Below are 11,926 nucleotides of genomic sequence, written 5' to 3'. Positions count from 1 at the left end.
GGTGCAGCATGTGTTTGACCAGTACATTTATACTACCTTGCAAAATCCGAATACAATTCTATAACGTTCAAGATAACAATGTAATGAGTGCAATTTTAAAAGACAAATCCTGCATGATGGATGGTAAGTTTGGTACCTGCAGTACATAGCCCTCTCTGGCACTTTGTTCTCTCCCGAGAGCATCTTCCAACTGCTCTTTTAAAAGGTTGTTCTGCTTCTGCAGACGGTCCAGCTCCTTCTGCTTTTGTCCCAACTAAACAGAGAAAGGAAAGAGAAAAAAGTATAAATGGCAGAAGATGCTTCGCTACCTTAAATATGATGTATATGACCACACTGAGGAAACATACCTCTTTGTCTAGTAGTGCAGCAAGCTCATGTGCGGGCAATCTCTCAGAGTTACCAGAGTTTGCTACAGCTGTGGTGATGGGCACTTGCTTCTCTTCTCTTAATGGCGTTGTCTCTACCTGATGCCATCGCTGCTCAATCTCTTCCTGGACACCTGGTGTTTTCTTGTCCGTCTTGTCTTCACTAGCAGTGTGTACAGCTGTAGGGTGATCTACCTCCATCTTTCCTTGCTCTTGGCATTCAGGCATTGATGGCTGTACCGGTGATGTAGTGTTTAGTGTGGATGTCAAGGTAACAGTAACAGTATTTGGCATGTGGGTTACACTGGTTGTGCTGTGTGGAGGGATACCTCTCCTAATATTTTCCTTTTCTGCTTCTTCTGTCATAGAAGGTGGGTGAGCACCTGATAAAGAGGATGTTTGGAGGGAGGAGGTAGACACAGGAGAGGATGCTAATGAGGAAGGGGAAGAAGAGGGAGAGCAATAGGAAGAGGTTGTGGAGAACGATGAGCTGAGGTCGACTGTGTCTGCCCGTTCCTTCACAGGCTTTTCTGTCTGTTCCACTTTGAACTCAGACCAGTCAAAGGTCTTTGAGCGGCCCTCTCGTCTGCGCTCACGAACTCTGCTTTTTCGCGGCTCAGAGGTAGGGGCGGAAGCATTGTTGCCAGCTGGCTGTCTGTTGCCATCAGTCTTGGGGCTTTCAGGACTGGGGCTTGAGTCAAGGGTGCCCTGTGGACATGGCTCCAGCGTCACTTGGGCTTTTATCTTCTCCTCGGGGAGGGATCTGAAGAAGATATGAACAGAAACACAACAATTAAAAAGTTATACAGGGTGGCTCCTTTTTTATATTTTCAGCAGCTCAAGCTACAATACTATAACATAAAGCTTTGCAGGACAAAGAATGCACACATTCTGGCAGTGCAGCATCATTTGACTGTGCATGATAAAACCAACAGAATGCATGAAGGTCAAAGCATTAACATCAAAACGTTTAAAAGGCACACTACACATTACACTGGATAAAAGCTTCACACTCATGATCTAACATAAGCCTTATGGCAGATGTCTGCCTTTAGCTGCTATGTAAATGCCATTTATACAGTGGCTTAACGTGAAGAATGTGTTTGCAGTAAACTGCAGAGCATTTTTTAAAAATGACCTGACTGACAAATCTATTTTCATCACGTTGTGTTGAGGTGTCAGGAAGTGTGAGTAAGGGGAAAATGAGAAGGGACAGAGCTCAAGAATGAGAAAGAGGTGTCTGTGAGGCGTCTGTGCACAAATGCCAAAAATATCACACATTCTCCCATTGGAGAGAGCTTCCTAAGAGACACACTGGCAGCGTAAAGTGTGTCACTCAGTATCACATGTGATGAGCCATCTGAAAGGAAATATTCAACTTAAAAAACACTGAAATTAATGCTAACAAAAAAAAAAAAAAAAAAAATCAGGTTAGGACAGGTTGGGTAGATTATTCTAGTTTGTTGATGTGATTGCAGTGTGTGTCTCTACAGTGGCACAACTGACAGGGAGACATTACTCAACAATCACATGACAGGGCAGGATGACAAACACGCTGGGGCTGACATTGCTGAGCAATTACATCACTGTTCGAGGAGGGGGAGATATTCAACACACAAGCTTTCCAACCTGGGCTTCAGAACGGATAGTTTCAGAGAGATGTTTTTCCTGGAAGCAGGTTGAAAATACCGGTCAAGGGAGGAAGAGAAAGAGGGAAGAGAGGATGAGGGGGAGGAGAGAGGGATTAAGATAAAATAAGTGAGAAAAGCAGCTATTATATCTTCCAGTGGTTAAGGGTTGATTATTTTACCGGGTGACATCGGGGGCAATAGTTGGTCGCACATTCTTCATGATGGCCTGAATCCAGTTGCGACGGATTCCAGAGGTCATGGCTGACAGGGTGCATGCTCCATCTTTACACTGCAAACAGACAGGCATGACATTAAAATACCCTTTTGACAAAAAAAATAATAATAAAAATCTAAGCACAGGTTCCCGTCTGTTGTCAGGTAGCCACTCATTACACTGTTTTACCAGCAGTAGAATAATGGTTGAATGAACAGTGAAAAAGAGGCAAAACATGCCTGGCCTTACTTCTCCTTTGCTGTCAATCTACACTTAGTTCAGTTTTGAATGCTTGTTTGAGAGCAGAACATTAAAACACCAAACGAACACTGAGCATAAAGCAAGCAAAACAGTGTATTTTTAGGCTGTTACCACATCCACAATTTTAACACTGACTAGACTAGACACATTCAATTTACTGTATAATCAAATCAGCACACCACTCTGCTAGCTGTAATATGCTAGATTTTTTCTTCTTTTGATTACTGCCCTAAGATCTGCTAAACATGGGAGATTTCAGAGGACTGCCATAAAGTTAGTCTGTGTGATGCTGTAAGCTCATATTTTTAATTTTTATTCAACAAAAAAGTTAGAAAAATGGTTTCAGATTTACCATTTATTCTTTCATTAATCTATTCCATCGAACATTTTTAATCATTTATGTGCTACTTTCAGTTTTGATTTTCACACCACTAAAGCTGGATTTAAATACAAGCTGAAGGCAGGGGGAAGACTTCTATGTGCATAATTACACAATATTACATTTAGTTGCCAACTGCCTTCTTCTATCCCTATATTGTGAACAATATCAACTTTTAGAAAACTGTTCTGAGCAGACAAAGTTGAATAAGTAGAAATCTTCTTTTGAAGAGAGGTATCCTACACTAAATGGTTTTATAAGTCAGCTTTGTGTGTGCAATAAATTTAAATCACAGTGACCTCTAGTGGCACTTAAGTGATTTCTTAAACACCACAGATCTGCGTTAAAGCCTCCGAGGACACAGTAATGGCTTTTAAAGGACCAGGTACTTCATTCCACGCATCAGGATTTCAACCGGTGTTCAACTCTACACTACAGCTACACTAATGACAGAACAACAGCCCCTTCCAGCCTGAACATGGAGCAGAGAGAGTAGATATAAATACTAGAGTTATTAATTTCTCGACACCAAACCCATGTTGTTCTCAGCCAAAGACACAACGATCCTCTCCACTACTCTATTTCTGACTTCCTCCACAAAATAGCCGGGGAAGCTGCCTCAAGCTGATGTAAACCAAAGTAATGACATTGTAGCTGCTGCTGCTGCAAGTTTATCTAAATGTAGCAGGAGCAAAACCCCACTGACATCAAATCGATGTTTACATCGCAAGCAACTGTACACTTCCTGTAAATATTTTTGCAACAAGTGCGAAAAATGTTTAACAGTAAAATTTTCCATTATCAATTAATCTGTTTGCTTATTTTCTCAATTAATCGATGAGTCGTTTGGTATATAAAATGTAAGAAAATGGTGAAAAATGTCACAGTTTCCCAAAGCCCGGGATGCAACCTCAAAATTTGTCTCTACCAATAGTCCACAATCCACATAGTCAATGTGATAGTCAATTTACTATCATAGAAGCCTAAAGAAACCAGCAAATAATCACATTTAAGACAGTGGAAGAAGAAAATTTTAGTATTTTCTCTTAAAAATGACTCAAAACGATGAATCAATTATCAAAACAGTTGGCGATTAATTTTCTATTGATCGACTAATCGTTGCAGCTCTACATTAATATTTTAAAAAACAGGAGTGTTATTGAACAAATGTGGACAAGGTCAAGTCTTGAATGAATGCGAGAGGTTAGGTAAACATATTGTGCAGGATGAGGGGCAAATGGGTTCAGAGAGACAAAGCAAGGCTGGTAACAGCTGTAGCAGATTTAGACCACTATGAGGTCAGCCTTTCACAGAGAGATGACAAGTCAAGTGACATCCTTCATGACAGACAAAGAATCATTTCAAAAAGAGAAATGGCAAAACCTGATACCTAAAGTATCACCACATGGTGTCTAAGGCTGTTTATAGACCGGCGGGAGACAGAAGAGCTACACTGTGTAGACAATGAGGTTCATCTTTACTGTGAATAATGAGGCGGAATGATCAATGACATGACAGCACTTAATGCCTTCATCTCATACCTTATTTGTAAGGACTATCAGTTAATATCTCCACTTATCCGTTCTTTAGTCTTTCTGCTTATTCATCACAGCCGCTGTGTTTATGTACCTGTAGTCATCTGTAATCAAATGTATTTGGTATTTGCTATGACATAAAGTCAACCAGCCAACCATCCATCTGTCCATGCTGAAGAATCAACACTTACCAGGATTTGAAAGCCATAATTCCTCTGGACTGGGAACTCTTTGACATCATAACATGTGGAAAGGTCAATCTCACCATCCAGTTCTGAAGCCTGAAGAAAAAAAAAAAAAAGACATAACAGAAAAAAAATCCTTGTTAATAAATGATTCATTTACATCAAAAATCCTTACAATCCCTTTAAAGACAAGTCTTACCTCCTCAGCTATTGAGTCCTTGTAGTACCTTAGACTCTGATCTGTGAGGACAAACCAGTGTTTCTTCCACTAAGATGAAAAAAGACACCATTAATTGCAACTTCAAAATTTGTCCCTACCAACAGTCCACAAACCAAAGATAGTCAGTTTACTATCATAGAAGCTTAAAGAAACCAGAAAATAATCACATTTAAGACACTGGTACAAGTATAGTCTATACATAAAATACTATATATAAAATATGATGTTACTTCAGTAAGCAAAAGAGGCAGATCATCATTTAATCTTACTGTTAACAACAAATTACCATTGCATCTTCATACAGCTTTGTCATCCATCCTTTTTTGAAGTTCAGCAGATCTGGCTGCAGTGACGAGAAAGAGTGATGTGATATCATGTGATACAACTGTATTAACTCATTACAAATTAATCAGTTAGATGTGACTTTCAATTAAATATTAAGCACATAAATAGAGAAAAGGGCAAACACAGAAAATCAGGATAGAAGCAAACATTTTGTACTAATTTGTCAATATAACAGAAGTCTTCATCACTTATGAATGATGTAATTAGAATATATAATTCACATCTCTCCACACACAGTTACATTTATGTTCATTTGTTTACATTTAGGTCACCACCTCAGCTCAAGAAGTATAACTGCCAATACACAACTCCAACTAAAGAGACTGAGTGGCGGGAGCTGAACCTTCCCTGTGAAACACAAACTGCTGTACATTGAAACCAAGCTCTGGTCTGTTTATAGACTAAAGTAAATCATTTGTCCAAAACCTGGCTTCTGCTCGCTCAACAATACCTTGTTTTTCTTGAGCTTCATCAGGTGTGGAGTCACCGCCTGGCAGAGGGTCATTCTGATGGCTAACTGCTTTCCCTTTATATGTTGACAATCTGTTTCTTTCTGTCTGTCCCAGGGACATACACACAACTGCGGCTGCTTCTCGGCTGGCTATTTATAATGATCAGTAGCGGTGACGGCAGTGGTGTGTCCCTGTGTGGGTGTGCGTGTGTGTGTGTGTGGGCGGGGGTTCTGGCAGCTGCAGCTTGGGCAGAGAGAACAACCACACACTGACTGGATCACCCCTACAGCACTTTCTGAACAGACCTCAGATCAGTAGCAGACTGGTAGGAGTCGGACCTCAGGAGGATACCTGTGCAACTTTAAGCAGCTTGAGTGCTGCTTTTACTTTTTTTTTACTTTAAACATTTCCACATTTTTTCATAGTTAACAAAAAGAAAATAAGTGTAGTAATGCCTAAGTGTGGAATGAAGAGAAATTATGTATACCAATTTGAAAAACTACTACGAAAAACTACTTTTTTACATATTTTTTCCATTTGGGTTATTTATGTCCTGACCAGTGCATATTTTTGTTCTCCTGAGCAGTGGACATTACAAACAGTATGTGTGTATTATTTTTGTTGTCTCTCATGTTATATTTTTATCTTGCATACTGCAAATGTTAACAATATATGAACATCATCACTACAGGACGTATCAATCATTTCAGATACCGTGTCACAAAAATGGTTGGGTCCTTCACGTGAAATATCTTGTCCTTGACCCTACACATTCCTTGAGATGGAAAAACACACCTAACACACCATTTAAATGTCCCATGAAGCTGCCTTTTTCATTTTATATTGTGTCCCTTAGTGTAGTTATTTATCAAAAGACTGTTCTTACAGTATACGCTAAATGCATTTTTGAATCCTTGTGTCAAAATCATACCCTACAGACATGCCACTGTTCCCCACCATAGATACTTGGGTTCAGTCCCCTGCAGCAGTGCTTCTGCATTGGCCTGACACTCTATCAAACACAACTGTCACAGTTGGGAAGGTGGTGAGGGATCACATCCTTGTTGCTGCACTAGTGGCTCTTATTGGTTGTTTGGGTCGTAATGCTAAACTTAAATCAATGTGAATCTCAAAGTCATTTTTATGGGACCTTGAAATGATTTTTTTGTCCACTGTTTATGACCCTGTACTGTACAGAACTCACAGTCATTGAGGACTCCGTGACTCTGCGGTCCAGTGACTTGGCTCTTCTTAAGTTGGCAAAAGTGGAGCTGGACACATCAGGGACTGAACGGTCCTTTCCTGCATCCAGTGACATTTCCTATAACAAAAAATATTAGGAGTTATTCCCTGTTATCAAAGTGGGGTTAACTTGTCTAACTCTCATGTAGTAAATACACACACTCAGTTAAGATTTAATTAAGAGACTAGCATACATGCTTGTTAGCAAGATAGCGTCTCTCGCTGCGGCCTTGTCTCTGGATTAGCGAGATGTTGGAGGACAGCTCATTGGAGCTGCTTGTGTCCATACGCTCTACAGGTTGACCCTCCTCAAATCGGCCGATGACTTGAGAACGCCTAAGAAACACAAACAGACCATTCTTTTCAAAGACATACTCAATACAAAGTACATATTTCACTTAACATAAATTCTTGACATCTTGCAGCATACCAAAAACATGGTAGTGAAATAACTTGGTTGTTCTTAAAAAACACAATAATGCAGTATATCGTCCTTCAATGGTGGCAAAATAGCATAAAAACAGCATCATAGCATGATATGAAAGCAAATTTGAGCCAAAAATCAATGTCCAGGAGTAGTTTCAGTTGTTGTTTGCAGAATGCATTGCTGTCATTGCACAGCCTTCACATTCACTATGTAGTTTGACTATGGACATTGTTCTAGACTCAAAACCCCTCTTAATAGACAACAATATGCGACTTAAGGTAGAATCCCCAAAGAGATCAATTCAGAGTTACACCAGAGAATAAAAGAGTAGTGTTATATGATGAGATTAAACTTCAGAAGAAAAGGAAAATGACTAGGATGGTGGATTAAACAAATTGCAGAAATAGCAGCAATGGCAACACAGGCGGCGTTACCTTAAGGCACTGCTCTTATTGTTAATGTGTGTGTGTTTGTGTATGTTGCATGAGAGAGGATGAGAAACTATACTGTACATAAAACCAAAACAATCAGTATGTTTGTGTATGCACAGTAAACCAAGTATTTCTATTAAATTGTGTGTGTGTGTGTGTGTGTGTGTGTGTGTGTGTGTGTGTGCTCCCAGGCAGTGCAGAGATGAAATGATAGAAAGCAGGAATCAGCGGTGACCAGCAGGGAACAGCATTGGGACAGGGGTGGAGGGGTTGGTTGAGCATTAGATCTGAGAAGCTCTGTTCAGAAGCCCCTGGAAAAGATCAAAACAACAAAACCAACTAGCAAAGGTAGCAAGAGCAAGAGGTAGAGACCAATAGAAAAGAAAGTAACGCATGCATTTCAATCCCCAAAATCATTAATGGCAAACCACTGGTAAGCTGCGGTAGGCAGCAATGGCAAAAGATGCTCAAGAGACTGGAGTGCCTCGAGGACAGCAGCCACAGGGTGGTGCTAAGAAAATAAATGCTGAATGTTTTAAGCAATGCATGACCTTCCCTTAATAGATTATTTAGCATGCTATATATATGTTTCAAGGCTATACCAAGGGCTACAACCAGTGGCTCATTAATGATTATTAATCATGTTTCCCCGCCATCATTGTCACAAGTGAATCTGATTAATGTTTCTGCTATGTGATACATGTTCAGCATTGATATGATCGATCAAAAAGCAGCTACAACAAACATAAAAGTCTCTTCACAGTATTTTTTGTTGTGTCCTGTGCATGACCATTATCCATGTCCTCTCACCTGCGCTCCTCCCCAAACAGCCGAGCCACCTCCTCTCTGCCAGGACTGCGTGTGCGTGCCCGCAGCTCTTGACGCTTTTTCTCTGAACGGAAAGCTTCGCGGTAGCTCAGCCTGCGAGCCCGTGGCACATCAGACAGTGCTGCATACTCCCTGCCAGACCGGCCCACTCTGCCTCCTCCACCACTGACGCTACCGGTGCTCCCAACACGGCCCTCCCAGGCCGATGCTGTACTGCTGGGTTCAGAGTCCAGCGAGCTCTGGGAGGAGCTGATGGTGGAGTAGCTAGGGGAAATGAGGGCACCTGGAGAGGGGAGAGGATCTTGGGAGGGTTGATAAGGGGAAGTTTGGGGTTCTGACTCAGAGTTGTACCTGGGACTGGGAGCTCCTAATGAGGAGGAAGATAATGAAGAGGACAGGGGCAGATGCTGAGGCGGCTGAGGTGGCTGGGAATGATGTGCAGGCTGTGGAGAGGGCTCCGACTTGGCCTTCTCCAGGGAAAAGTAACCACTCTCCACTCGTACCTTGCGTCCAGTGCTCATGGTGCCGCCATCTGGGGTCCAAAAAAAATTCAAGAATTAACACACAGCTAATGGCAATTTACATCAGAGAGAGTAAGAGAACTAATAGTGGACGTGTCATCTGACAATGCCTTTAACCATTTCCGAAAATGACCTAATTTTCCTAATTTAACAGTGAAACAGTAGCATTCAATATGTACAAGATGCTGAAAAACTCGCATGCCCTCTAATCCTCACCATCCTGACTAGTGATACTGGAGTCTGGTTGGCTCCGGCTCAGCTGGCTGAGACAGGAGGCACTGCGGCTGCAGGGGATGGTGGCCCTGCTCCAGCGGCTCTCCTCCTGCCACAGAGTGGCGCGGCTCATCGGGACACGCTCAGCACTGGCGATACTGCTGGGCAGGCACGGGATGCTGCCTCCACTGCTACTGCTGGTCACTGTGACCTTGGCAGGGCCAGGCTCCTGGGTAGGGGATCGGATTGGAAGGAGTGGATGGGAAGAGGAAAGTACATAATGGGGGGTAAGGTCACAGAGAGACTACAAAAAGGAACCCAAAAAGGAAAGAGATCAAAAGAATAATTAAACATTAAACAGTAAAACTTTTTTTCAGAATCCATTACTTCTTGATGTACATGTGCTGCATTGTCTAATCATGTCTTTTTTATTTAAGTGATAAAGCAAAAAAAAATTGTTTTCATCATTGGTAAAATTACAAATTCTTTGAATAGAGAAGAGGTGTGTGTGAAAAGGATAAAGAGACGGCTCAACAAAGAGTTCATTCATGGCAAACACACCTGTATCATTGGCATACAGACAACAAAACAAACAGAATAAGGACATTCTGCAGAGGTGGAACATATTCTAATAGAATTTCTAGGATAAAAATCATATAAATCATCTTCATCAAGAATATTTTCAAAGCAAAGCAGCCCTCAAACATCAACTCAGCCAGCCTACTTCAATCACCACAAACATGCAGTTGTGTTAAGATTCACTCTCTCAGTGTCACAGAGAGAAGCAAAAAGCAGGTCATTTTTATTCAGCCATCACCGGGATTGATTGGTGTTGAAATAAATATAATCTATTAGGGCGGGGATTTATAAGCCTGGGATTTTTATAAAGGTGAAGCAGGATAAAACGTTTGGCCAAGCTGAACTCACTGGGTGTCCATTCATGTCTTCAGTGGAAAAACACTGGCTTGGAGTGACTCCACCCTGCCAAATCACAAAAAGCCTTTAATGTTAATATGTGCTATGTAGTGCTCTTTATAATTGATACAGGTAGACTTCAGCCTCATAATGATTTTATCAGTAGTTTCTGTATTATTTTAACTATGGGGGTTTTGTTTCATTCTCATTTAGTCCAAAAGCATGCATTTTATTGCTAAAGAGCCAACACAACAATCTGAAAGTACAAACTTCTTTCAGACACAAATAGTTATCACTGATTCTTGATACAGTACATCTTTTCCCTTTGTACTTAAGGTCAGGTGTTTCAATTTAGGAGCACTACCCAGAAGGCAAACATATGCTACTGTGCCCAGGTATTTACAACAGGTTCATTGCATATGTCGTTTCAATAAAAGTGGGAGGGGAGCCCTCAGGTGGTGCTGACACAATGAAGTGTGAAAATATGTGAGCCATAACACAATCTGTGACAATCCATATCCTAGCTTCATCCCAAAACAACCGACCAGCCCATGAGACAATGATAGAAAGTGACAGGAGACAAGCAGTGAAAGCATAAACAACCTCACACGTTATCAATTCTAATTATATGACTTGGTCTTGACCAGTCGACTGTTATTTCAAGCTACTGTATGCTCATTCAACACACATGCAAGGAAAAAGATGAATTCTTGTCCTACAGCAGCAGCTGGGTTCTGTACTAGTGTTGTCGTTAAAAGCAGAAATCTGTAACTAATTGAAATGAAATAAAATTATAGTTTTATAACATCTACATGGTTGAATGTTGTTAGATATTTAGACGAGGGGATTTTCAAATACAGTGGTTGAACTTGCAGTCTTTTAGCATCGTTTAACAGTTCCCTGAGAGAAATCTCTGGGAGGCAGCTTACTACTTACAGTAATTACTATAATTAAGTGTGCATTTTAGCAATGCGATGAATAGAAATGGATGAAAGCCTGAAGCGCAATTCAATACGGCTAGATGATGCATATGACAAACAAAAGTATAAGAGGTAGACTTATCTACATAGAGAAGTATTGTTGTTGAACAATACTAAAATCAGACTAAAATGACAGCGGTCCCATGGGATATCAGTCAAGGTCATCACTGTGTCACCTCTGTCCCTCTGCAGATTAATCTGCTTGTATAAGCTCAGCAAGGTCAGTCAGGGCGCCGTCATTAGAGGAACCAGACAATGAACTTCAGAGAATTTTGTGTGCAACCACCATAAATTTGGCCTCACATCATAAATGAGGTAGGAAAGGGGAGAAACTGTATACCATGATGGGTGGTCTGTACAATAATACAGGATATGCCCATTATTATTATTATTATTACAGTGACGCACCTTTACATGGTCATGTTAATTTATTTCTATCTACAGGGAGAAATCTGATTAAAGCACATATAAAGCTTGCACTAACATGAAAACTGCATTTTGATTCCCTGCAGGCATTTCATGTCTTATGTGTGGCGTGAAAGACTCTTCTCACCTTGCTTAGACTGTTGAATACTACCATGTTTTGATTTTTTAGTTGCTAAAAATTGTGTAGATATACTTAATATCTTTTTATCCATCTGCCTCCTTTTCTCTAAAGGGGAAATTCTCTTTCTGATCTTTCAAAATCTGTGATATTTCAGTTTTTAGAGTTTAGGGCAGGGATTTAGCCTTGGCCAATGTCTTGGTCAAGGACACTTTGACAGATACTTACCTGGAGTCTC

The 11,926-nt window shown here is 40.8% G+C and overlaps 1 protein-coding gene across 5 annotated transcripts in view; it reads right to left on the bottom strand.

Annotated features, from left to right (window-relative positions):
- si:ch73-103b11.2 (early endosome antigen 1) overlaps positions 1 to 11,926 on the bottom strand; it is a 49,845-nt gene that overhangs the window by 12,273 nt on the left and 25,646 nt on the right. For 3 of the 5 annotated variants that reach the window (XR_006092753.1, XR_006092754.1, XM_042396495.1), the window contains exons 6-16: positions 10,177 to 10,230; positions 9,253 to 9,478; positions 8,498 to 9,047; positions 7,024 to 7,165; positions 6,792 to 6,908; positions 5,077 to 5,133; positions 4,770 to 4,838; positions 4,577 to 4,666; positions 2,176 to 2,285; positions 348 to 1,128; positions 137 to 253 (exon numbers count right to left, since the gene is read on the bottom strand). Coding sequence is in view for 3 of the 5 variants with exons in the window: in XM_042396495.1 (XP_042252429.1) it covers positions 137 to 253; positions 348 to 1,128; positions 2,176 to 2,285; positions 4,577 to 4,666; positions 4,770 to 4,838; positions 5,077 to 5,133; positions 6,792 to 6,908; positions 7,024 to 7,165; positions 8,498 to 9,047; positions 9,253 to 9,478; positions 10,177 to 10,230 (2,313 nt within the window). In the remaining 2 variants the exon portion in view is untranslated. The remainder of the gene's footprint in view (positions 1 to 136; positions 254 to 347; positions 1,129 to 2,175; positions 2,286 to 4,576; positions 4,667 to 4,769; positions 4,839 to 5,076; positions 5,134 to 6,791; positions 6,909 to 7,023; positions 7,166 to 8,497; positions 9,048 to 9,252; positions 9,479 to 10,176; positions 10,231 to 11,926) is intronic. The other 2 variants (XM_042396498.1, XM_042396496.1) reach the window with 2 other exon arrangements.

The sequence above is a fragment of the Thunnus maccoyii genome, chromosome 20 (assembly GCF_910596095.1).
Source record: "Thunnus maccoyii chromosome 20, fThuMac1.1, whole genome shotgun sequence".
Classification (NCBI taxonomy): domain Eukaryota; kingdom Metazoa; phylum Chordata; class Actinopteri; order Scombriformes; family Scombridae; genus Thunnus; species Thunnus maccoyii.
This window is presented reverse-complemented; position numbering and strand designations above follow the sequence as displayed.